Below are 27,875 nucleotides of genomic sequence, written 5' to 3'. Positions count from 1 at the left end.
CCTTTTGACTGCCATGGTCTCGGCTCCTCTTCATGCACATTGCTGTGAGGAGAGTTGTGAGAACACCACAGTAAATCTGACATCAATTTGGATGTTAGCTCAGTTCTGCCTCAGAGAAAATAAGCAATACCAAATAATGCCCACAATATCGCTACCTGTTTCTTTTAGGTATTGAGCTTTCCCCCCATGCCAGCAAAGACATGAATGTCTCTTTGGAGATCAGCAGAAATAGTTAAATTAAAAATAGATATATGTATTGCTATTGCCATCTAGAAAAACATACTTTAAGAAGAAAAGGCAATTCAGTATGGATAAAATATTTGTAGTATAGTCTTCTATTCAAAATAAAAAATCAAAGCAGTCATTTACTTTCAAGAAATATTATTATTATTATTCTCTTTTGGCAGTACATTGGCTTGCCTTCACAGTCTTAAATTGTAGTCTCTTGAAGATGTCTGTGCATGCATGCATATGCCAACATACCTGTAGGGGTACCCATACATGCACCCTCTCAGGACCTGTATAAATAAATATTACTACAAAAGAAAGGAATGCCTGATACCCGAACTGTTGTTTTGTGGCTGTGTTTGTTTACTTTGAAATCCATTGTTGCTTAAGATAATAAACTAATGGATAAGAAATACCCAAATATTCATGACCTAGAATGTAAGGGTTTGTTTTTTTGTTTTTTTTTTTTTTTTTTTTTGTCTGTAGCCCTTTCTTACAGGCAAAATAATTAAATAATACAGCAACTGTTGACATCTCCTTGTACTGTCAGGAAGCCAGTCAGGTGTTAACATGTCAAATCAAGAAGTTTGCCCTAATTCAGTTGTTGATATTCAAGATCTAATTTCATCAAAACTCTGAAGAGTATTCAGTTTATGCTGGCCAAAACAGGTATGGTCTTTAGGGTTACAAATATTTTGCATTGAGATTCATGCAGTATTAAGCTATTGATTTATTCACAGTAATGTTTTTACCAAGACATATAATCATGAAATTGAAAGTCGAAGAATTATTGTATCTTTAGGTTCATCCTTTGAGGTTTTCTGCACTGTGTGGCATGTGGTCTATTTTTAGAAATAAATTGTTGGTTTGTTTTACGTACTTAGAGGTGATGCTTCCATTTTGCTCTTTGCTTTTCTATTACACTGAATTTCCACAGTAAGAATTTTTTATTTCTCAGTACCAGTACAGAATATCATCAAATGGAATTTCATTCCATTATTTTTCTTCTATACCTATAAGCTAATATTTTTTTCTTAATGGTTTTCATATATTTCATGTACATATTTATGAAATCATTCTACCTTTTTCATGGTTGCTACACAAACAAGTTTTGCCTGACTTTGTTTTGTGCTCTTTCATCATGAGTCATGTTTCCTTTCTTTATAAAATTGTATTTGTGAAATTTTACCCAGTTCTTTGTCTATAAGTTTTGAAGGCAGAGATTTCCCAACTAAATACTAAAATTCAGTTTACCAGACACTATTCTGAGGGATTTTATTTTCTTCTGTTCAAAAAGTAACAGAAAAAAAGTTGTGTATGTTACTTTTGTCTGTCTTAGTTCACTTCACTCTCATGTCTAAAATTACTGCAGTCCTGGATTCAGGTTCAGGGTTTTTAGTGGGTGAGTTTCAGTCTGAGGTCACAAGGCTTTCCTTTCTGACATTGAGGTTAATAGATAATTCAGTGTGGTAGTAGAAAGGGTAACAGTTTTCCTCCCTTCCATTACCAAACCCCACTATGCTTGTATTGCTGTTGGGAGGAGGCACATGCTGATTTACTTTTTTCACTGTTTTATTCTTCTTAGAGGCTGTGGTTCAATTTACTGCGTTCCTTGGAGGTTTGACATGTCAATTAGATGTTATCGACTGTAATAGAAGAGCGGTTGCTGTAAATGTGAAGTTTTTACGAGTGGGCCGTGAAATTACACCCAGGGGAATGTAAGAGACAAGTGCGATAAATAGCGTTAGTGTGCACACTACAAAGAAACTGATTAATAGGGAGCATGTTTCTGCCTCATCTCTCTAAAAGAATTGCTTATATATTTGTTTTTAATCAACTTTTCCATTGGTATGAAAAGTTACATAATAAAAGTAGCCCACAGTCTGTTGTAGATTTAGGGGGACAAGAAGTCTTCAAAGTTGAAAGCATCCCATTAATTGCATTATTTGGCTTGTTATTGCATTGGATGGCTTTTCATATCTTTGCTGCCAGTGTGAACATCAGGAGCAATAACTATTGGCAAAAAGTAAGCACAAAAAACCCAGTTCGGCCTCTGGGAATATGCAGACTTCTCATGTGCATGTGTGCTCTGATGTACACAGAAGATGAACTCTCAAGTTACTCCAGTTCACAGCCTTTGTCTGCTGTCAGCTTCATCTGCCACTGCCAATCCCCAGGGATGTGTGTGTAGGTACCAAATGCACAGTTCTTGCTACAACATAGAAATTTGGCTCATGGCATTTTGCCAGTTTTCAGCAAATTGCTAATAATTTAATTTTATGTAAAATTCTAAAATACAAGCTATATTTTGGAGAGTAAAGAATGGCGACCTACTGAAACTGGAAAAAGGTGTAAGCAAGATGAATTATATAAGCTTATGCAGTACAGAAATGCCAGCAGTTGCCTACATTGGTATGTGGAAATATTTGAAAATCGATTGCTTCATTTAGATAGATAATTATTGCATTCAGTTTTCCCATTGTTCAATTTGACTCTATTTTTAACATTTCCTTCTTGTAATACTTTTTCTAAAAAAAGTAAAGATGTCAGCACTGAGGCTTTGAAAGCAGGTGTTACTATATGGAGTCTTTCAAGTGAGAAGTTTTATAAAGATGTCAGAAAGCCAGTATAGACTTTATGAAATCTATTATATGTCAGAATTTTTTTTCTAGCACGTCTGTTTTGTGAAGCCCCCATTTGGTTTTTACAACAAATCCTATGCAATACAACATTTATAGTAGTTTAGTAAAGCATTCTTATAGAGGACAGATATTTTGTTTGGGTTGGTGCAAGGGACCAAATCATAGAAATTTTCCTACAAATAGCTACAAATTTAGTTCAGATGCTTTCAGAATTATGCAATCCTTATGGGAAGTATATTTACAATAAAAAATTGAGGGAAAGTTTCCCAAAAGATGTTCATGCATGTTTTTACTTGTCAGTATGTATATTATGTAACAAATACTGCAACAGGTGACTTTTTAGTATTTATTATTATTGTCACATTTATTCTAGACTCTTGTACTATTTATACAAACCATTTTTATTATCTCTGTTAGTACGTGAAGTCTTTTTTGGCTGTTTTTTGTTTTTTGTGTTTTTTGGTTTTTTTTGCCAAGATGCATAATTAGGTCAGTTTTGCCTCCATCTCTGAGAGCAACAGATAAAAAGTTGTTACTTCCATCTTGGACCTTCCTTACTTCCTTAGGAGTCCCATGTTTCATAGGTGACCTTTTGAGAAAGTGCTGTCATAGTCACAGCATGAGATGGGAAACTCAGTTTTAGTTGAGGTAGACCATTAGTAGAATTTATCTTAATTGGCTTCAATTTATAAACCAAAACACCAATGACCCTTGATTCTTGACAATATTTTCTTTCTCATGTTTTGTCTTCCCCCCTCAGTAGCTTGGGAGGCTGGATGGCAAGGGGCTGGCTGAGCCAGCTACTTAGTCTGACTTCTTTAAGGGTCTGTCTTTCTGAGTTCCTATGTTAAAGCACAGCTTTAACAGGAGAGGAGTATTATTCCCTTCGTTTTTAGTGCTGTTATGGTGCAAAACACGGGTTTTATAGGCAATTTATTAGGTAGCTGTAGACCTTTTTATAACAAAGAGTATCTGTATAACAATTACTTTTATAGTATTTATGGTGTGTGTTTCTGTGTTTATTTTATAGGTACTCCATAAGAAAGGTTGGCATGGTATTCATTAACAAAGCAGGGGGTGTAACATATCATGCAGAACATACTGTGACACTCCTCCAGTAAGCTTGCTTATCTGTGCACACAATTTTATTTGGCAGCGTCACATGCTGGTTACAATCTGCCTTCTTTATATCAGTACAGTCATGAGACTAATACATAGAAAAAGAACATAACTCTTCTTTCGTTGTCCTGTTGCCTGTTTTTACAAATTCCATTTAAAAATACATAGTTACAGTTGAAAAAGTCAACATCCAAATAAGCTAAGAAGTGTTTCATCACCTGCTGTAGAATAAGGCATATGTAGACAAATATTAGAAAGTTGAGGTTAAATTTCCTTCACAGTCTGCTTTCCTTCTTTTTTTTTTCTTGGAGTGAGAAACAGAAATATGGAAGTTGTATGTCATCTTGGAAAGTGAGGAGACATGATGTGCACATTGAAAATGTACATGCTTAGCCTAAAGCAAGCCTCGATAGGAATATGATATGGTTATTACAGCTTGATGAATGTTAGTTACATGTAACAGCTTTCTTTTTTGTCTGACATCTTTGGCCTGAACTGGGTTTCAGCTCTGATCAGTGCTGCTCTGGTAAGCCCACAGTGTGGTAGTATTGTGTAGTGCCACTGGCTCATTAGAAAACCTCAATAAAATATAAGCTTCCCCTTCTTTCTTCATTTGTTCTTTCTGGAAGAGAAGGAAATAATGGGGAAGAATCACTATTTATGTTATACTATGTGTAATAAATCTTTAGAAAGATAGCAGCTTTTCTTAGAAATAACTAGGGAAATATTCCAAATGCTGAAAGAACCCATTAAATTCTTTAGGAGGTGAATTGCTATTTTGGAGCTATAGATAGTTTAATGAATAGCAAGGTATTAATTTGGTTTACCTGGAATTTCTTGCATTCTTCTTGCAATAGCCTAATAAGGAAAAAGACAAGAAGAAATATGAAAGCGGGGTGATTTCTAGGGATCTTTTTCCTTTCTCTGAATAGAGTGTGGTGAAGAGATTTTGAGATGCACAAAGCCATGAGGTTTTCAGCTGTTGCTGTTGGAGAGGTGAAAATTCTTGGCCCAAGAGTCTGTTTATATGTTTAAACAGAGAAAGTGATTTTCATTGCAAGGAGCTCTAAGTGAGACAGGCAGAGTCAGAGAATAAGAGAGCAAAAGATAATTATCTAAATTATGTTCAGGCTATTATGGAAGACGAATATAGTTAAAATGTAATTAAATATGACAGGCTCACAGGATGCAAGCATGGCTTTGGAATGCTAATCATCAATTACTGCATCTCCTTAGGGGAGTCAGGCAGAAAAAGAGTTAGAGCTCATGTGGCTGAGGTGAGATGTAGAGTGTTAAATGCTGTAGGACTGTAAGGAGGCTAATTTCTTCTTTAAAATGGAGTTGCTAGCCAAACAACTTGTAGTGCTGCATTTCAGCTTGAGGATCCTGGTAGTAGGCTGCTAGTCCTGGGTCTTCTCTTCAAGATGGAAACCTCAGCTTGACACAGTGATAATTTCTGTTGTGGAAGTGATGACCAGAACTGCTGCAGACTGAGCCAGCAAATCTTAAGCAAATCAACCAGCAAGACAGGTGTCCAAGCATAAAAAATATGAACACTGCCTGAATATTTAATAAAGCTAAACCCTGAAAACTGTATTTGTTATAGGGTCACTAATAAGCTGTACAGAGACACAAAAAGTCCAAAACACAGCAGTGTCATTTTATGAGAGAAATAAATTCTGATAGCTTCTTTATGACTGTGTCCCAGGTAAAGACAGTAAAAGTATTGCCACCAGTTTGAAAGATTTGTTTGTTTGGCATATGGGGAGTAAAGGTGAAGAAATGCCATCCATTACACAGGACTACCTAATCCCAGGCTAAAAATGAAGTGCTTTTGATCTGCTTTAATGCTGCTGTTCCTGTTACAGAGTGACTTATGATGTGAATCAATGTGAGAGCAATGTATAAAGTTTGGAGGCAATTTTTGTAAAGACCATCAAAAGTGATTTTGAGAATAGAAAGACAAACCTGTGTGAGTAAAATGTAAGGTAAACGCATAGGCATGGCAGGACTAGATAAATGATGTGGCTACAAAACAATTTGCAAAATAGAATTTCTGCAGAGAAACTGAAATTATTAAACAGTATCAGCAGAGATAACTAGTAGTAAAAAAGGAAGGTTAAAAAAAACCTTGAGGATTACCTGTGATGTCTTTAATTGAGGAACACCACTGAAAAATTGTTATGACTCTATACATTAATAGAATTCTAAGTGAATTTGTTATATCAGCAAAAAATGCAAAAAAGAGGTCAGATATGCCTGGATAATGTTCTGTCAGAAATCTCTTTTCTCATAAGGGTATAGTTACATGCATAAATTATCTCTTTGCATAGTAATGTGTATACTGTAGAGGTATTGCCTTGCATATATCGACATTCTCAAATGTACTGTTGCAGTCAGATCCATGCATCTTTCTAGTGAAGGTTTGCCTTGCTTATTTCAAAAATTATTCTTCCCAGTCCACTTGGCTTGTTTTCTATTTGGCTTTTCTCCTTTTTGCTAAGAAAATAAAATGAGACACCTAATTTTCTCATTATGCAATTAAGTAATAATTCTCTAGTGGCAATATTCTTGAATTTTAATAACTCGCCTGCAAACTATATGTAATTTTGACTTTCTTTTTCCAATGAGAAGGGAGTAAAATGGACACATACCAAAATAGTAAATATTCTTAGGACTGAATTTGCTGAAAATGCTATTTAAAACACCCTCAAGAAATGTTTTTATTCTTTTCCATTATATTTTAATATTATTAAAGGAGTAATTATAATCCAATCCTAATAATGCCATTGTAGCAGAAAGTAAGGACTTGCAATGCAGTGGAAAGTGAACAAGCATAGGAACTTCCTGAAGGAGTTGATCTGGAAGTATGTCATCAAAACAATCTTCAGGTATTCTTTTCTCAGTCTCTCTTACTATCTGTTGTGCTCTTCAGATGTATTCCCAAATAGATGCATCAGCTTCCCTGGTATCACATCATGGCACAGACAATGGCATTTATTGCCATGCTTGGAAATTCTGCCCTGAGCTCTTGCAGTGTATATCTGACCAGTGCTCAGAAATAGTAGAAATAAATACAGACCCACTTCTATTCTCTTTTGTGATCTCTAATTAATGTATTTTCTTATTACAGAACACAAACTCTACATTAGTGTCTAGGGAGAGACAGGCTATTCTTAATAGCTTCTATGGGATTTTAAATTATTTTATTTAGTGCAGCTTTAAAACATTTTCCAAATCGCTAGAAAGCAAGCTGGTTTTTACATCATCGTTCTCCTTGCGTAAAGTTTGTTTGTGTAAATGTCAAAGCATATGCATAATGCAAACTGTGGCAATGCTTTGGTATGAGAAGCAGTGCTGTGATCATCTCTTTGTCCCAGCCTCTCATCTTTGGGACATTGTATTTCAAGGTAACAACTTCTGTTCGCCCATGGACATTGACTGACCGTACTAGAGTAATGTTAGAAGGGATGTCAAGAAGAATGATTCTCCTGTTTGGGGGGAAATGTTTAAACCATAACAATCTTTCAGGTCTTGAAACATTCAACAAAATAGTCTATTCCCATTTTGTATTTTATTTAGAGCATGAAGAAACAACCTGAGCTTTAAAATAGAGTTATAGCCACCTAAGGCATATAATAAACCATACCATTAGGTAGATATTAGGTAGATATTAGGTAGATAACTGCCTACCTCTGAGGCCTGCCACAAACCACACGTGTCCGTTATCATGAATGACTCTAATTGCACCTATTACCTCATGGAATAAGACCAGGAAACTATTTGAAATGAGGACTTGATTTGATTTGTAATCTTCTTTAATCAAATATAACTAGACAGCAGTGATAAAAGTAATAGCCAAGTAAATTAAGCTGAGAAATGCTATGTTTGTGGCAAAAGGAGTTTTCCCAACAAGAGAAAAATCAAACATAGTCAACAGGGAAGCTGTTCATGCTTCCAGGCTTTGGGATTGTCTGCTGGCAGTGAGTGGTGTTCTATTCCAGTTTTACTTTGGTCCCCTTTTTCTTACATAAACACTTCTGAAGGTATTCAAAACCATGCTGGAAAACTATCCAGCTTTTTTCCATAGTAAATTAATCAAGTTAGACCTAACTTCATTTTATTTCTGAGGCCTTCTGTGATAGAGTCTAGTTTGGCTGAGAAGTTAAATTCTGGAATGTTTTTTCATGTTTTGTGAATATAAAATAATTTAAATTTTAATGTGTTCAAGTACTAAACTAGTGGAAAACTGGTGCCCTGAAACTTGTATTTCCTGGTATTCTTTTTATTTGTTCTGTTGTACTGTGAGCACAAAGTTATGGTGTCCTTTTCCTGCTGTGTATTAGGCTGCTTGAGGTGTTGCACCTCACTCAGATGAGATGAGTATGAGTGAGGAACAAAGATTATAGTGGTCCCAATGTACCTCTAATGTTCTCAGTCTAGCCTGAAAATTATATACCAGCTCTGGAAGAGTGGTCTGTTCTCCTCACTGCCGCTGTGTCAGGATGGGGAAATGCTCACAACCTGAACTGCAAATGGTGCTTTGTGGCATTTTTAACTTCTGGAAGGACCTTGGTCCACACAAAGAAAGCTTGGCTCCTCTTGCTCTAATCCTCCACTTAGAGTGTGAAAAGTTGGAGGTTTTAGGTTTTGGTGTGAGGTTGTTTTTTTTTTTTCTCCTACAGTTTTAATTTTCTTGAACCAAGCTCTGGTGATTCCTGGTGAGAAGTTAATAGGAGGATGCACTTTCATTTATCTGACTTTTTGTTATCTAATACAGTCAATATTAGTCAATGATTTTAGGCTTTGATCCAGGCCTTTTTACTTTGACTATTTTCTTAACTTTCAGCTTCAATAGTATGATTGTTGTCCCTGCACACAAATTATAGTGGTATAAGGTATGTATGAAATTGCATAAGCAGAGTTAAGACACTTAAAAATGAGGAGGTAGTGCTGGAAATTGAGGCAATGAAAAATGTCTCTCCATTTGCCTTGTTAAGTGATAATGGTACATACTGTCACTTGAATGGATTCTGTATGTTTTATTGGAGGCTTTTTGTGACTATGTTCAATATTTGTATGTCTTTCTGAATTTTCTTTGTAGATCCTGGCAAACAATCACTTTTGATAAACAGCCTGCATCTTTTATCAGAATAGTTGGAACTCGCAACACAGCTAATGAGGTAAGGAACTTCTAAAAAGTCCTGTATTCTTCAAGGAAATACTACAACACAGTTCTTCATATCTTGCAGTGAAATTGATAAGGCCTTCTCAAATGTACATACTTCATCCTTTTGCTCTGGCAATCTAGCAAAACACTTGAACCTGTTCCTCGTTTTGACCTTTGCACACTGCCATCAAACACTCCTATTGGGTTTCATTTTAAATTAATCCTTATTTTGCTGAACAATTAAAATACCAATTTAGTGCACTAGAGAAAGGTGTATGGTCTCTGATATACTTGGGTTTTATCACCCATATATTGTTTTTTTTAATTAATAAAACGTAAGAAAATCTCATTATTCATAAGAAAGTCTTATTTGCATAAGATTCACTTATAATTAATTATCATACCTGGTAAATCGGTTGATTAATAGTGGCCAAACCAGATTTTTTTCGTTTTATGCAGAAAAAAATATTTTTCTGTATAAAAAGAAAGTGCAATATCATCCCATCTTTGTTTATTTGTGCGTCTCTCTTTTGTAGTCATTGTGTATTGTCTCAGATGAAGTCCAGATTTTACTCTTGACTTCAGTGAAACAATTTACTGTATGTGAATTTAAGAGTACATATACGTCTTTGTGAGATTTAAGGACTTTATATGACAACATTATAAGAAGCACCAAAGGCCACTGTTTGTGTGTCTAGACCTGCCTGTCTGTATCCCACACATGTAGCTCACCACCAAACATGGTACTTTGATGCTTTTCACTGAGCTTGAGGTAGCACTACTACATTTAGATTAATTAGAATTTGTCAGCTCCAGAGGTGAGGTTTTGTGATTGTATTTAGCATTTGGGGCTGCTGGTTCCTAAGCACTGGGACCATCATCCAACGGCATGGTCTGTTCCCAGTTGCAGTGCAACTCCTGCAAACAAAAGCAGCACCAAATATGAAAATCTCAGCCAACAGCTGGAAAGTAGTTGACTAACCAACAGAACTGGGAATACAGATTTTTATTTTGTCTTTCTGGGCAGTGTCTCCCACCTTGTGCAGTTCAGCCTCAATGACTCCTTAGAATTCGTGTCAGAAGCTGCCTGTGGGGTAGTACATGTGTGAAGAAAGCTTCTTCCATTACTGATCCATATTGACAGTCTTGTTTCCTCTCATGCCAGCGTTTGTAAATTCCCAACTCTTTGTTAAAAAAGAATGAGGTGCATTGCATAAACTTAGCAATGCATGAAACATTACTTTCAACTTTGAGTTCTTGAAGGTAGCTTTAAGCCCTGAAGAGCAATGGCCTTTTAGCCATAAGTCCAATTTCAAATTGGTTACTATTTCCAAGGAATTTAATATCCTGTATAATTATTTATATAGAGCACTGCATAACTGTAGTGAAGATGAGTATGGATAGAGGCTACAGCTATTCATGTAGTGTCTCAGTTGAATTATAAACACATGCTGTTCTCCTTTGTCTTTTCCTCTTTTGTCTGTAAAATCTGTATCCAGCACTAATTTGGTTTTTAAGTTTTTCAGTTATTTCTTCTAACACCTATAGAGGAGGAATATTGTCAGTGTGCACATATTACTAAATTACTTTAATATATATATATATATTAAACAGAGCGTCTGTGACGTTTTGTCATAGATTTTAATTTTCCAAAGAAAGCAGCAAGATATTTTTCATATTTACAAATTAAATAGGAACAGTGTAACCAAAGTCTTGGTTTGTTCTATAGTCTCAGTAGTCTCTTCAGTAAGAATACAAGCAGTGTCTAGAATTACTTGCCCACAGATGCTTGTACAGTATGTCAAACCATTTTCATATTAAATAAAATACACAGCATATTCAGCAGCATATTCTTATCAAGGAGTGTTATTGTAATAGGTACAAAATACTCCTTACTTGTTCTACCAACAAATACATTTGAACTTTGAAACACAATCTGTACATCCCAAAGGGAAGAGTTGATTTTTGGAATTTCAAAGAAATCACATAAAATTTCTCCATTTTGTGAATTCTTTAATCTTTTAAAATCATCTTTTCCTTACCACGTTTTCCAAATTTTGAAAGACATGGTCACACATTTTTTGACCTGGAGTTTAAATAGCTTTTGGTATATTAGAACATGGTAGAAGTGTAACTTTCTCTTTTCTTGTGCTTACACGCATCCTACTTTTGTAGCGAAAAGAATTATTTTTCCTTGTCATCATTTATTTGCCAGATAGGTCACCTGATACTTTATGTAAGTTTTCTCTTGTTATTCCTCTCCAGTATCACTGACCTGGAAAGGACACCTAGTTGCTGATGTGAGAGCTTTATCTTACAAATTACCGTGCCAGTGTATTTGTACTTGGCCTTCCTGCTTTGTGTGTCCGACCTCTCTTAAAATATCCATGAGAAGTAGGACATGCTGTGGGTCACAGGATAATCCTGAGCTGTCATTTTTTCTTTTGAGAGAAGCACATGCAAGTTTGTTTGTTTTAGCAGTACTGTTCTGAAATTAATACTGTGCTTAATTCTGATACCGGATGAAGCAGCTGGGCTCAACTGTGCTTCTCAAGCTTAGGCTTCTCCCACACACTATATTCTTTATATGCTGAGGTGGCAGAGTAACTGAGAATAATGTTCCAAATTCAGAGGCTTGTCAATACGCCACATGTTTTCACCATTAAGAATTTGATATGAAAGAATCAGTTAAAATGAAAGTTACAATTTAAGAATTGTGTACTTCTAACTTTCTAGACTAGTATTAGCTAAATTTCAGGGCTATCCACACTATGTTTAAAAAAGCTGTACCACTATGTAAAGTGTGGTTTTAAATGAGAAACTATTATTGTGGGATACAGTAGAAATACAGAATCTTCTGGCTTAGAGACCTCCATCACATTCTGTGCTTCCTTTCAAAGTAAGCAGCATCTTACAGAGCTACACGGATGAGAGAATGTTCTTTTCTGCAAGGCCTTATCCTGAAAAGTGCAGCTGGAAAAATTGCGATAGCTGTTACTTTAAAAACACACAGGAGTGGGATGAGTACAAGAGGGACTTCTCTAGAAGTGTAGATAAATACAAAAATTGGCTTCTCAAGAACTGTAACAGATGGAGAGAATGCATGCCAGTATAGGAATTAGTTCAGCTTTAGAAAAAAACAGAAGAAATGCAGAGGAAAACCATTTTGTGCACATGTGTCTGTGTGTGGGTGCCTGTGCAGATTTGTAATCTGTTCATATATGTGTATATAAAGACATAGCAATACATCTTTATGTGAGCATGAGTGTATATATAGAAATATAAGCATGTATTGCAATGTATCTGCATAAAACACTTTCACCGAGAGGCACAAGAAAATATAATGGGGATTGAAAAAAAACAAGCAGTGACTGAAGATTTTTTTAAATTAATTTTATGTATGCTGTCAGAATTTGAATTAGGTAGCTACATCCTCAGAAAAGACCTGAGGCTTCTGCAGACATGTCAGTGCAGATGTCTGCTCAATGTTCACTTGAGCGGGGATGGTCAAAAAGAATAATAGGATTTTAGGTTATATTGGAGAAAAGATAGAAAATACAGTATTCTTTAGTCTTGTATGAATATGTATTATATCCATGTCTTGTTTATGATATTTGATTTTGCTCATATTAATTTGAAAGGGTCTGGGAAAGGGCAGTTAAGATTATAAGAGATTACCTTTGTTTGTGAGAAGAGCATTAAAGACAAGAATAATAGAAGAAGTCATAAAAGTATACAAAGTTAAGACAATGAGTTTAAAATTCAGGATTTAATATTCATCGAGCTTTAGCTTTTAAACTAAATAAATAATGCATGGGAAAATAACAAATTTAAAGCAGTGTAAAAAAATACTTAAGTTTAGTATGTGGCAAATTTGTGCAATTCATAGCAATACGAAATCATATGGAAAGAGGTTTTATAACAATTTTAAAGAGTTCCTCCCCCTTCTCCTCCCAGGCTCTTCAAGAACAAGTAGAAGTAAGTAAAGTAGAAAATAAATTGGAAAAATGCTTAAGCACATGGTCCTCTTACTCTAAGATACAGTCACCTGTACACTGGTCCCAGGTATTGTTTGAATCATCAGAAAATGATCACTGTTTCACAAGGAAATTTCATCTGATGAAGCAGCAGCCACCTTGGACACTCTGAATGCCTTTCTGCATACTCCAGGACATGTCTGTAGAGCTGTCATTGTTCTTACAGCAGAGGGCAATCTTGAAATAGAATCATGTTGGTAATGATTTAAATTTCATTTCTAGTGTGCATGAACATTCAGCCTCTCAAGGAAGTGATTAGATCATTGAAATGTGTTTTAGACAACTAATATAATTGTTGTTATTATCCAATAGCTTGTAGTAGGTATTTCTGGTAGTTGGTAATGAAAAAAAAATGCTTACAAATATCCCTATCTGTTTTGGAACCCTCTTTCTGATTTTTAGTGCTATATGTAAAGGTTGGTATAATTTTAAGGCCTTCTCTTGCTCCAGTGTTGTCCCTGCCTAATGTTTATTGCCCATGAGTAAATGTTTTTGACCTCATGGTGAAACATTTTATTTTGACTTTGTCACTGATCTGGCCTATAGACTTCCATGTAGACTTCATCTTACTTTGATCATGCTTTTGCCAGCATTAAATTGTTTTGCTTTATCTTCGTTTTTTGTTCTCTCCAGGTGTTTCACTGTGTGCATTTTGAGTGCCCAGCACAAAACAGTACCCACAAGGACGAGAGTAGTAAGGAAGTAGCAACAACAGAGGTGGGGACTGGTGGACAGTAGCTTGTTTCTTGCCCTCTTGGAGCTGCAACCACCTGCTTCCCTGCATTCCCCTCCTGGATCCACCTTGCATCCTCATGTTCACCAACCGTAAAGGAGGTTGAAAGGGAGCTTTTGCAGCCCCACTGACATTCTTTGAAATTATTCAGAACCTTCTTGTGCTGGCACCTTTTCTTTCTTTGTGAATGAAGGGGACCATGTCTGAAATGGAAAAGGCTTTCTCCCAAGGATATGAACAGACTGTTGCACTCTCCTCGATATGTTCAAATCAGGCTTTTCTCCAAGGGGGGAGAAAATAGGTCTTCAATCTTCATCAAGTACCCCATTAACACCCTACCTCTCTAATCTAACCAAGGCAAGGAAAACAGAAGGGACTAAAAGGCAGAGCTACAGTGGAAATCTAAAATTACTCAAGCAGAATGGAAAGCATATGAAATAAGTATTTGTTCCCTGGAGGCTTTTATTAACCAAAAAAAAATGTTTATGGAACACATCAGTCCAGAATATATTTTATTTTTAAAGTGATTCTTCATCCATATTCCTTTGTAACTAGTAATCTGTTTTCTAAAGCATTTTGATTCTGTATTGCACCTAATTTCTTATTTTTGACTATAGCAAATGCTGTACAGTAGATTAAGGAAGTATCAGTCATGTTTACCTGCTGAGATGCAAATTCTCTCATTCATCAGTGGGATGACAAGAAAAGCATTCATGATATCAACAAACTAATTAATGTATCTATATTAATCTTGACCTTAGTTGACTTTTCAAAGTACAAAATTGTCATTTCCTACATTCAAAAGGAAGTTTCTAAATCAAACATCCATCTTGAAGAAAATTGTATTTTTTTCACTCCTGAAGATGATTATGTAAATTCTCCCTGCCTAAGACAACTTGCAACAGAACATCAAAAATGTTTGGTTTGAAAAGTGGAACTCCATCTGGTCACTGACAAGCAGTTGTTCAAATACCAAAAGACGAATTTGCAGATAATTTACATTTTTCCTATAAGAGTTGTTTTACAGTCTGGAGCTAAAAATTCAGAGGCTGTGTATGCATTAGCATTTCTCATGATCTTCATAAAATGTGATGCTTTTGCACTGTATTGTAAAAGATCTGGTTCTTGCTTCACAGTTACAGAATTCGTTATCCATCCATATCTGTCTGGATTACATTGCCTGCTACTTTGCTTATTCTGTTTTCACACTGATGATGATGATGTAGTCTCTTACTCTCCAGATCTGCATGACTTTTAGGAAGAGCTCCATGCCAGTCTTTCAGTATGGGATAAAGAGATTTTGTATTAAGACAAACACTGGGTAATTGGCAAAATTGATTAGGATGCTTGCTCCTCCTAGTATAATGTCAGCTAACCAGTTTTATGAACTTGGAATTTCCTGTGGTGATAAATAACCTTGTCAGAAGAAAACAAAGCTAGTGCAGGATAAATACGGTTTTCTATTATATTACCATAGTGATAAAATGAGTTATATCAACATAGCAAATTGTATCTTAATTTATCACACTGCTTAATTTGAAATAATATCCCTGTTGGATACTAGTTGTGATAAACCCAAGAAGAAATATAGTCAGTGGTAACAATGAATCAGAGGATATTTCAAATAAAAAAGCATCCCTTTTCTTTCAAATAAAATTGATTAGGCTTTATCAATAATATTATAGTATTTTTCATTGCCAAATTACAGTTTAGTTCTGACATTTGCATACAGTTCCCTCCCTTCTTACACTGCTGTGTTCTGACTTGTGAATGTCTGTTGGTGAAGATGGATGGCCACTGTGCTGTATAAAGCTTCTAATTCATGTGCCACAGCTGCCTTGGACAGTGCAGAGTTTGGAAGCAGGATGCTGCATGTGCCAGCCACCTCCCAGTCTGCAGGGCTGATTACCTAATGGCTGAACATACTTTGGAGCATGGAGACATTGAGACCAGCTGCTGAGGGCACCACTCTCATGTTTATGTACAAATCCAAAAAGTTGGAATTTTTTTTCCCTTTAAGAGCAGTAAACTTTTTCAGTTGCAATCCATGCTGGAACTACTGAGATGCCTGGAGCATATCTTGCTTTTGGTAGATAAGTCCTTGCATGGCAGTGGTGGTATTTCTTTGCACTTCCATCAAACCAGTCTGCTTTTCTCAAACTGTGGATAAGCAAAGGGCATACCTTCCTAGCTGTTAGTATTTAATAGCCACCATTGTAGAGAATGTTAAAAAAACTAAAATAAAAAAAAAGTTGTGCCATCTGTTCTGAGCCTAGTCTCTCAGAGAAAGAATGGAATTTTTCCATTTGTAATCTTTGATATGCACAGTTAATTTTTATGATACAAATAAGTCTTGTAGACTATAACCTATGGAACATCTGTTTGATCTTGTCCTGTAACTTACTGTGGAAAAAAAAGTCTCTATTTCCCATGACATTCACTCTCTGCCAAGAATCTGGATGAACATATCTGAAATCCCCAAAGCAAAAACTCTTGCAGTCCTACAGACCCTTCAGTTTCCTGCCCTCATAAATCAATAAAAAGAAACACCAACTTTGCATTATTCCTTCATGCAGGTGAATAGCAATTTTAGTATTAGACTTCTTCTCAGTCACAACTGGCCTTTCTCAGAGTCTTTATTTTATTTAGAGTTGCTCTGAGAACCTGGCATCAAGATGAGCCCAGTGAGCTCCCAGGCTTTTAAGGCAAGCCCTGCCACAAGCCCTTCACACTTTCCACCTTTACCCTCTTTATTTAAAGATGAAATGTTTACCGAGAGCTGAACTCCCCTGGGTCTTCTAATACTGCCCACCTACAAACACCCCTAATACTGTATTGCCTAGAAGAGGTCTCTTGTCTTAAACATTGTGTTAGCAATGTATTAGTAGTGACAAAGGAGGATACAACACAGAACTGATTTGTGGTTTTGTGTGAATGTTCTCATTCTTTCTAATTATTGTCTGTATTTATTAACTCCCAAGTTCAGATGTACTTCCTGTATATTCCTCTGAAGTTTTGGGGTTTTTTCCTTTTCTTTATCTTTGCTTTTCCTTTCAGGAAAAGTAACTTGAGCTGTTAGGTCATAGTATCAGGGTTTATCGAAATGATGAAGTGCTGTAATTACTCAGAACTGTATAATCACTCTTATTCTATTTAAAACAAGGTAAGAGCAGAACGGACCAGATACTCATTGCTTTCTCATCATCAACTATAATATAGACCTGTTAGAGTTCTGCATAATGGAATAACTATACTGGCAATACTGACCCATTGATTCTATTTGGTACTTCAGCATCTTTATAATCCCCAAGCCTCCTTTTCTCAATTTTACTTCCATAGGTTGAATTCAGGCTTAGACTTAACTCACATGGAGCTCAGCAAAGGCCTTTCTAAAATCTTTTCATTTAGTTAACTTTTTCCAAATGAAAATAAAAGGGTTTTTATTCACAGAATGTAAGGGAAAATTATTATCTGAGGAAATTAATTTTTGAAGTGAGCAAACATAGTGCAGCTTACAATTTTTCAAGATGTTTTTCAAGCCATTTCCAATCAGCTTTTAAACAAGTTCAAATAGCTGTTAAATGGAATTACAATGAGAGAAGTTAATGCAAGTCTAATGTAAAAGACAATACAGAGTAGAAATCGCTAATTTTGTTAGAGTAAGAACTCTTCTTCATTGCAGTTTTCTTCCTTCAGAGCTCCTTTTCTTTCTTATTTTCTCTATGAAAATCAGTTATTCATTATGACAACTCATGTAAGAGCTCAGTGCTTCTCAGCATTGCTGAAAAATTCAGTTTAATGCATCTTTGTCTTTACTAATGACAACATTAGAGAATTTTCAGTTGAGTACCTGACTTGATGAGAATTGGTTTCCATAAAAGAAAGCAAAAGAAGTCTGTAATTGTTTCAGTCTAATTAAATTTTCAGTACAAAAATTAGATGACAAAGTTATTGCCTTTCTTGTCTGATTGTTGTGTCATCATAGTTCTGATTATAAAGTGACACCCACTCAGAGACTCTTAATAAGGGGTTAGAACTTTGATTTCACCAGCTATAGTTTGCATTTCTCTATGAAGGTATTAATTGGCTTATATTTTGACAGGTGTTAGTCTACTGTCAAATAAACAAGCGAATGCATTGGTAATTTTGTTGTTGTGACTGGAGTAGTAAGCAAATGATAGAGCCCGAAAGAGTTAATGTATCCAAGAGTAAACATTTAGGCTTGTGCGCCGTCATATCAGTTGCCAGAGGACTAAACCATGCTTCAAAAATAATTGTAGATCCCAGAGGATGCTTGAGGCCTGGTTTCCATCCCCATCTCTCAGTTAATGGTTCTGTTTAGGTTAGAATCGCTAGTTCTCTCTAAACTGATTGTTGTTGTTGTCAGTTGTACTAGTTAACTCATATATATATGTGAAGGCTCCACAAAGCTTTTTTCAGGATAGAGAAGTAAAGGTCTTGGGTCAAGTTTTAGAACTGCTTAAATATCCATTCATACATACATACAGATAAATATATGTGTGTGTGTGTGTGTGCATTAAACTGAGGCCATAGCTAGTTCTTTAGCTTGCATTTAGAGTATGTTCTAAAGCTCCAAAATGAAAAAAAAAAAAAACCTTTGCAGGCAGGTGGGAAATGCTGCTGTTGTGGTATGGCAGGATGCTGGTTGCTTTAAAAATGTAAATGTCTAAAAATGGTACAGGTGAACCAGTCCAAAGTTTTTGTCCAGTTTTTAAATATTGGCAATTTGGCTGTAGTGAGGAATTTATAATATAAAAGCAAGCTAAATGCTCATCTCAAAGATGGGTGCAGTCCGAAGAACACAGATATTCCTCCTAGCTACCTTGTCTGCCATGGTTTGCAGTATTTACAGAGTGAACCTTCATAGGACTTTTGTTACCTGCTGAAAAAAAACCCTGCAGTCTTTTTGGCCCTTGCCAAGCTTTTGTTGCAAAGCTTTGGCTGAGATAATGACAAAGTCCCACTCACATTCCACGGTGGAATCTGGGGCTGTATTTGAATGCTTACAGGAGAAGTTTTTAAATTGCTCTGCAACTTTCTTTAGATAAAAAAAGCCCAAATTAAAAACTGCAGCATAGTATGAGGAAACTACAGGTATCTGTCATATGCTCACGTTCTGACTGCCTGTGCAACCACATACCCATCCTACCATACTGTATATGCTTAATTACTACTGCATGTCCAGATGGTGGAAGTGAAGAATGAGCTCTGTACATCCATGACATTATCCATTTTCACACAGCCAGTCATTAGAGAAGTACCTCTCGTACTGTTCTTTGCAGCCTAATACAATAATACAACTCAGTGTTCTGAAGAAATTATAATTGATTCCTGACATGAATGTAATGGAATTGAAGTTGAGATTACAAAATATTTGAATGAGTGGTGGCATCACCCTGCACAGGTGTAAACATGCCTCTCCAGTGCCTCTTACTACTTTAGGCCCTGGGTTATCACAGAGGAGGAAAGCTACAGTATTGGTAAAATGAACTTTTATTCATCCTTTTTGTACTTATCTTGGCACATCTATTCTCTTTGTGCTGCTGCTCACTTAAAACAAGTTTCTTACCATTTTCAGAAATAATCCTCTGACTCCTGAAAATCGGCAGATACACATCAACAGCTTCAGTCAATTATATTAAGCAGTCTGAGGAATTTACAAAATGAATCTAATATGGTCTTTTATACCAAATTCTGTGTGTCCAAAAAGTACTATGGATGTGTGAAATACCAGTCCTTTTGGGCCTTGTACTTCCGTGATCTGTTTATAGTCTGTTACCCTTAAGAGGATAATAAGTTAGAAGTTTACTGTTGACTTAGGAAATAAGTCAGGTTTTATGCTGGCTTACATAAGTTTAAATATAAATTTTAAGTATTTCTTTCTCACCATGGTACACCAGCTATACACTCAATTTGCTAGTAGTGCATTGTCCTAGGCATTAATTGTACATAAGTGATCTTTTCTAAGTTAACTGCATCATCACGAGTGAACATTGAAAGAATTCATAACTTTTCAGTGTCCCTGTGTGAAGGTATTTCAGCTGTCTGTATGAAACATCCTACTGAGCTCATGGACTCGTTTTGGGAAGTTCAGCATTACTTCACAATTTGGACTGCATGTCTATTAACCTTGTCCAGTCTCGTAAAATGTTCCTTCCTTTTTGCTTTGCTCAGTGTTGCTATTGTCTTTGGTTTTCTTTTTTAAGTGAATGTTAATGTTCAGAGCCAGGCTAATTAGAAGTTTAGCTTTTAGTGAACTTTTTCACTAATTCTCTGTTAGTGGCTCCTCTTTCTTGACAGACAATAATTTAAATCCATTTTACACTCTTACCTTCCCCTTCTCTGTAGCAATTATAATTGTATCTTGAATTTTTTGTGCATTAAATCCCTTTCCTTCTTTCTCATAGAGTGGTTCTAAACTACCTCAGACTTTGTTGTGAACAGGTACGAGTTTCAGCTGCAGTTTTTAGCCTCTGTCATAATCTTGGAATGTTCTTTAAGTGCGTGTCTATGTAGCAAAACCGGCCTGCCAGACCCTGATTGCATTTTCAGGAACATGGTCCCAAGTGAGACATGTAATTGGGATGAACTCACAGCCACACCTGTTCAGGCTCTCGCTGATACCTCTTTCAAGAAAAGCTTTTCAGGAGCTCAACTTCTGGTATGGGAAGTGCTTCAACTTTCTCTTTGAAGGGACATGATGCTGCCTGCACTGGATAACTTCCACCTCTCCATTATCCTGACAAGCATCATAAAACTGCATCATCAGGCCTCCATCCCTGGCTGCAGGATCCATGCTATTGCATTGGACTGTGCTCATCATATGAGAATAAACCCCACATGGTGTGTTCTGATGACCTTGGTGTCATTTTATTGTCATTTTATACTGTTGCAGATATGCATTACCAACCCTTTGGGCTAATTAGGTTTCAAGTAAAATGGTGGTTGCAGATTGTGCTGCAGTGATCCAGTTGATAACTTTGGGAATTGTCTGGTTTTGTAAGTTATCCATTGAACAACCTGGCAAACCTCATTAGTGCTGATTTCCTTTTCACCAGCAGACATGCATATCATCAAACAAGCATTTTGTAACATGGAATTTTCTATGAGCATCCGGAAAAAGAAGCATCCCAATTATTTTCTTAGTAGCAATGTGTGTATTTGTAACAAAAGTTTTAGAATTATTAAACTGCTGTAAGCTATTTTGTGCATGCTCTGGCATTGTATTAACAGTTTGTATTAACAGCTGATAAACAGAGGGCTGTGGCACACAAGGAAGGCTGGCTGTGGATTTTACAGTTTCAAAGAGCAGCAGAGTGCCAGAGTGGATGCAGGACCAGACAATGCTCAAAGCAAATAATAAAGTTAAACTGTTGTGCTTTGTATTTATTTCTTTGGGGATTCTTCTTCAAAGTATTTAACCTCACAGGAAAATATAGAGTATATTTAAAATAGTAACAATTAGAAATACACCTTTTCAAGAATGAGAGAGGTGTGATTTGGAAAATAAAGTGATCTTTTGTGCTTCACTGCTTGTCTGTAGTTTTGTTAACATAATGTTAGAACCTGTCTGATGCTGCTCACACATTGCATGTGTGAATAGAAGACATTGGGCAGAACTGTATTGATTTCTCATCAGAGCAAGAAAGTTAATAACCTCATCATTGATATATTAACTCATAACAACACAGTCTTAATAGCAACATAGAAAATTTTCACTGTGATTCCAGGCCACCGGGCATCCACTAAGCAACTGCAAGTGTTTGGACCAACGGGTGCTGAGTGTTGCTACCATTATGTGCTGCTGCACTCTCTGGATGAAATGTATGAATGAGTATTTCACTTTATTTCACAAAAAAAGTGGACTAATACTGTGAGACCTGGGATTCTCTTTCCTAAAAACAAACCAAAAAAGGGTTGATTTTTCAGAGGTTTTTAGCTGATAAACCCATCAGACTACCATGAAAGGTGGGAGCAGTGGATGTTTGATTAATGAATATTAGACGTTTATCTTCCTGGCTTATCAGCTTCACATATCAAACAGAATTTTTGTGAGCCTTGCTCATCTTTCAGAACCTCATGCCCTAAAGCAGTGACTGTTCTCCCATCTCTCTCTGTAACTATGCTACATTCCTCTATCTTGTAATCTTCTAAACATTTGTATGTCATGCTATTTTCTTCATAAAAGTACCTAGAAAGTGGAGAGGTCAGACTCAAGAAAAGATGGTACTAAGTAGTAAGATCAAGCTGAGGCACCACAGCAAACCATACAATGCCATAATGTAATGAAATCTAATTTCTTTTGTGCCTTGATTAGTCATACAATAGTAAATAAGTTTGACAGTTATTATTAGATTCTGAGAATAAAAAGGGGATTTTTTTTAAGTGTCAGATCCTCCTGTTCATTTTAAAAAGCAGATGTGTAGATTCTGAAACAAGCTGCCGCTCGTCTCAGTTACTAAATTGTGACACGTGGAAATACTGAGGCAAGGAAGCCTTACTTTTGAAATGATGTGTGCATAATAAGGTACAGGCTTAAAGCAAGCCAGAAAACAGTGTGATCGAGACAACAAGAAGAAGCTCATGCTGGAACCATCTGCATTCCCATGCCATGTGTCCAAGTTAAAAAGAGGTCAATGACTTTACTGTCTTGGCAAATCAGAGGCCTCTTGAGGCCTTTGGGAAATCTGCAGTGCCGCCCTCAGCAAAATTTTGTGTTCAAGATAATGCAGTTTGTAGTGAGTTCTGGATACATTAGACTAGAAGAAAAAACACATTTAAAAAGATTAGAGAGCAGGAAAAGAGGTAGGATGAGAACAAAGCTAAGAAGAAATATTCTTTCTCCTTGCTCTGGTAAGGGTCCAGTTTATCTTTGTGCTTAGGTAAAATCATCAGCAGGGAGGGCTCATGAAGAGAGTGCAGACTGAAGTGGAAGTACAGCTGCCTTTCCAAGCAGTAGTGGAGTGCAGTCAGCACTGTCACTGCTACAGCCTGAGGATTTATTTCAAAGTTGTTTCTAATTCTAAGTCATGGGCTTGCTTGCTTGAGCAGTGGCAATTGAGGCTTAAGACACCATGACACATCATTTCAGTAAGAGCTGGAAAGACCAGATACAGATCAAATCACAATCATTTTATCTTTACAATATAAAGCAAAATGCACATAAACAGGACAGTTTTGTTGCTTATTCATTTTGTATTTTATCACCTATTAACTGCTGCTTAAATATCCTTGTAGGCTGTGTTAATTAAATTAAACATCCTGGAAAGTAGGCAATGGTTGCCTAATAGCTCAAGGCAAAAAAAGAAATAATCATAAAATTTTATTTGAGTCGCTGTATTTCCATGCTTTGCCATTTTCTTTCCCTTTTTCTCATCCAATAATATGCTGACCTTCTGCAGCTAGAAAAGTGTGGGTTTTGCCTCAAAAGCAAGAACTGAGATACAGAGATAAAAGCATATCCTGCTTCATAAGAGTAGACACATCACAAAAGTTCTCCTTGTTGCTGCTGAGTCATTGGGAAGTGCCTGGTCTGTGCAGTGCCTCCTTTAGTCCTGTTTATGAAAGACTGTTCCCTGTTGTCTGCTTTTGAAGGTGGTAAACATTAACTTGAAGGTTGATGTTTAAATTGCTAGGTATTTTTCCGTGAAGACTGCATGACTCGGGGAGAAACTGAAATATTCACAAATCTTCCCGCCTCCCTCAGGAGCAAACTGTGTGATTGCACAGGAGCCCTTCTGGCGTGCAGAGGGGGCACGGACTGGTTGTTCTCAATGTGTTCATGGAAACGCATCTGCAGCTCTGATCAAACACCTCCATGTTTTTCAGATGTGAATGTTCACAGCATGTGTGTAAGGGAGACAGTGGTATTCTTAGCACAGAAATATCACCATCTCTGGAATGAAATCAAGTTGGCAAGAAGGAGGTGTTTTTGTAATACAAAAGGTATATTTGGTTTTCTATTGTCTGAACATTATTTTTTGTGAGGGGACATTCTACACCCTATGACAACCGAGTTTCTTTTTGGAAACCTAAATATACCCACTAGATCACTGGTATCCTTGTGTTCATTGACTTCTTCAAGGCACTAAATGTATTTGTGAATTAATTATCTCTTCTACAAAGCCATCCTGAGTGTTCCCATTGTGTGTCTATTGAGGAGGAAATGAAGATGACCCATCCTTCTGTGCAGTAGCTTTTACATTTTCACATCTGCCAGGTCGTATGTGTGCTTTTATCTGAGACTTGCTTGTCAGTCCCCAGTTTCATTCATAGTCCTTCACTCACACTTGTGGTGTGGTTTTTAGAAAACACAAGCTGCTGCTGGGCAGCTGCATGTGCTGTGTGTAAGGGAGGAACCTGCCCCAGCCAGGGAAGCACAGCTATAGAATAGCCACGGGCTTTGGTCATCCTCAGAATCAGACTCAGATTGGAAAAGACCTCTGAGATCACTGAGTCCAATCTTTCAATGAACACCACCTTCTTACATAGATAATGGCATTAAATGCCATTTCCAGTCGTTTCTCAAACATCTTCAGGGATGGTGACTTCACCACCTCTCTGGGTTGTCCATTCCGATGTTGAATCAACTGTTCTGTGGAGAAATTCCCCCTATGTTTCAACGTGAACCTCCCCTGGCACAGCCTGAGGCTGTGTCTTCTCATCCTGGCACTGGTTGCTGGGGGAAGAGGCTGATCCCCACCCAACTACACCCTCCTTTTGGGGGTTGCAGAGAGCGATAAGGTCTCCCCTGAGCCTCCTGTTCTCCGGGCTAAAATCCTCATGGAGGCATGACTGCTCTCCAGTGCATCCTCCCTGATGTACCCTTAGCTACTGCCTTGTGCCTCGGGTACTCTCAAATAGTTGGATCTACTGCCTGGAGCTCATGTGTGGGCAAGAGCAGAGACTGAGACACAGCTGTGCTTATTTAATACAGAAACCTCTTTGCCTTGTAGGTGATGCATGCTCACACATATTTCTGCACACCTGATGTATGCAAATGGCCACCAGCAAATCAGCTGTGCTCATGCACACGCTTTGCTAATGAGAGATCCCGAATTCAATACAGAGAATTTGTGAGCTTTGAAAATATGGGCTGTTGTATCCTTAGGTAGTGAGCTTTGTCACAGGTTCCAGGATTGCTGCTTAAAAACCATGTGAAAGTGATTCTAGCAACAATTACTCCTAATTGCCCTTGCCTTGGAGATGCATGAGACGAAGTCTGAGCTCTGTTCAGAGGTATTTACCTTTTGATAAATAGCCATTTTGCAGCTTGATTTAATGGTTTCATTAGGCACACGAACGAAGAGATCATGCACAGACAAATGTACTTGCACATATCAATGAAGGGCATGGTAAGAGTATTAGAAATTTGCTTAAGGCACAGCTGAGGCTGCCTGGTGCAGGTCTGTAAGTGCATTCTGTTTACAAGGTAAATTACTATCAATCCATCATTGCAATGTGTTCAACTGATGCCTCTGTAAGGATCTGAAAAGGTCTTGCTTTCCAGCAGTCTAATGAAATGAACACTTACAACGGGTATTTTAAGAAAGGAGAATGTGATAGAAATAGATCTATTTCTGTCAAGTGTGTTCTTTATGCTGAATGCTCTCTGCTAAACCTCTGCATAAATATCCTTGTTGTTTTAATTCAGATGTGACATTATCACATTTTGTTATCAGCTCCTGGGTGAAGATATTTTTGCCAAGGTGCTGACATAGTATGGTTTTATTGCTACTTACACTGCTCAGACTTCAGTATCACATAATGGAGGTGATGCTTTATTTTATAGATTTATTTCTAAGCTAAAGTTTCACTATTAATAAACAGATAAATGGGGGTTTATTAATATAAATTGAACATATGTCACAATGATCCTTTAGCCATGTCCTAAGCTATATAGCGTTAGTAGAAGTTTGCTACCAATATATAAACTTACATTATAGTTATAGTTTATCTGGTTATTAATGGTAATACCAGATGGGAATGGCTACCATTGGAAGTGACTGGAACAAGGAAAGCAATTGCCCGTGCTTTTGATGCTGTCATAATACTGTCCTGGTTAAACCTTAGTAGGGGAATAAAAAAGCTCAGCTTTGCAATTGGGGCTTTCTGCACAAATACAGGAAATAGAAATAGGGATCTTCATATATTCCCAGTCAACAGCTTTCCAGTTGATGTGTACAGTTAACTCTTCTCCCATATGTTTAATGGTCCTGCTTGTCCTGCTTCCAGCAGCTTTCATCCTTCTGTAAGTCCGGTCTGAAGGGCTTTCTGCCAGTGACAGTTCTGTTCTCCAGCTCTCAAGTTCAGTCTACAGAAAGGGGAATAAAGCATATAATGACTAACAGATATTTTCTTTGTCCACATTCTCATACAGGCTTGGTACAAATATTTATTTAAATGGTGGGAAATGCCAGTAGCTCCCTTGTCAAAAGCATCGCTCCCAGCTGCCGACCTGGGGGAGTATTTGGGCAGAGAACATGGAATACAGGACTAGTACTTTAAAAGCCTTGAAAACTAACTGGGGAAAGTTGTGGCACAATTGTGATTTAGTGTTAGCTCGTGATTAGAACTGACAGCAAGTCCAGTATTCTTCCTAGTTTTCTGGAATTAGGAGCAGTAATATAAGCATACTTATGTTATCCTGCATATTTTATGAGATCAGAATTCCCCATTAAACTGACCTTTCTTTTTGTTTCAAACTAGACTAAGCCCCATGACTTACAGCAAGAAATCCTGTAATCTTCTAGCATTTGCCAGATTCAGGCTTGACTGATGGTGTGTTTGAGAACTTCCACTGTCTCTCACACTGGCACACAACTGTTTGGGTGATGGCCCAACACGTGGGGGTTCTTGTACATGACCAGGGTGAATAAAACATCTGCTCAAAGAGGATGTTGTTTTCCCTTCATGTCATTGTTAATTCTGGCAGGCTCAGAAACACAAGCCGCAAGTTTACTGATACTCCAAGGGCATTTTCTTGTTTTCCAGGTATTAACTCTGAACTGCTCCCAGTGGTAGCTGTTCAGGGAAATTATTGTCCCAATAACTTAAATGCTATGATTTCTAAGCTTAACCGTTACACATTTCAGATATTCTCTCAGTGGGATAGGAAAACAGGAAGCCAGCTTATTATTCATCTTCAGAAAATGATCCTTTAGTCAGATTTATGTATATGAAGCAGCTCATGAAAGGGCCTGGCACTTCACTTTAGGCTATCATATGACCCATAGTCAAGGAGATGCTCTTGTAAACATTGCAAGGATTTTTTCCTCTCTGACAGAGATAGGAGCTGATGAAACATGAATATTCAGTGCCACAGCAGCCAACTGACCAACAGGTAAGTCTGGTGTCTACCTTTAATAGTTTCTAAGGTCAAGAGGTGACAAAATAATTTAAATCATTTACTTTCTAAGGCTGTGAAATCCTGACTATGTAGCCTGAACTTTGTAGCTGGTAGATACCTACATCAGGCATATTGAATATGACCTCTAATTGTCTCCACTGATTGCAGTAGTGGGCAGGCCAAATCAACCATGCTGTTGGGCAAGACATAGATTTATGTGCCTTCTGCTGAGACACCACAGAGAATGCTCATGGTTGCCTGAAGCAGTCCTGTATCAAATGTAGTGGTTGACTTTTATTCCATTAAGATGCATCTGTAATATCTACATCCAAAATATTAAATGTTTTCAACTTGATTACAAGTTTGTGTCAAGGTAACTACGGTACAGTCTCTGTCACTGATATCACTTGCAGCACCTCCCTGGCGAAATAAGATCAGAGTTTTGGTTGTCATCTAATTGATTAAAATATTCTCTGCTAGGTACTGTGCAAAAGTGTTATTTCAGGTGTAGTTTGGAAGTGTTGGCTGGCCCATTTTGCGGCAAGGAAGAAAAGTAATGTATTCTGTTCCCCTGAAA

General features: G+C 37.1%; 1 protein-coding gene across 2 annotated transcripts in view; it reads left to right on the top strand.

Moving 5' to 3' along the window:
- The window catches only part of BTBD9 (BTB domain containing 9), a 115,621-nt gene extending 94,142 nt beyond the window's left edge, over window positions 1-21,479 (top strand). Inside the window, exons 11-13 of one of the 2 annotated variants that reach the window (XM_038134058.1) lie at window positions 9,094-9,172; window positions 13,117-13,137; window positions 13,830-21,479. In XM_038134058.1, coding sequence (XP_037989986.1) covers window positions 9,094-9,172; window positions 13,117-13,137; window positions 13,830-13,934 — 205 coding nt within the window. In that variant the 3' untranslated portion in view covers window positions 13,935-21,479. The remainder of the gene's footprint in view (window positions 1-9,093; window positions 9,173-13,116; window positions 13,138-13,829) is intronic. The other variant, XM_038134059.1, reaches the window with a different exon arrangement.
- Window positions 21,480-27,875: the final 6,396 nt, after the last annotated feature.

The sequence above is a fragment of the Motacilla alba genome, chromosome 3, assembly GCF_015832195.1.
Source record: "Motacilla alba alba isolate MOTALB_02 chromosome 3, Motacilla_alba_V1.0_pri, whole genome shotgun sequence".
In the NCBI taxonomy this organism is placed as follows: domain Eukaryota; kingdom Metazoa; phylum Chordata; class Aves; order Passeriformes; family Motacillidae; genus Motacilla; species Motacilla alba.
The sequence above is the reverse complement of the archived record's forward strand: the minus strand, read 5'-3'. Positions and strand labels throughout refer to the sequence as shown.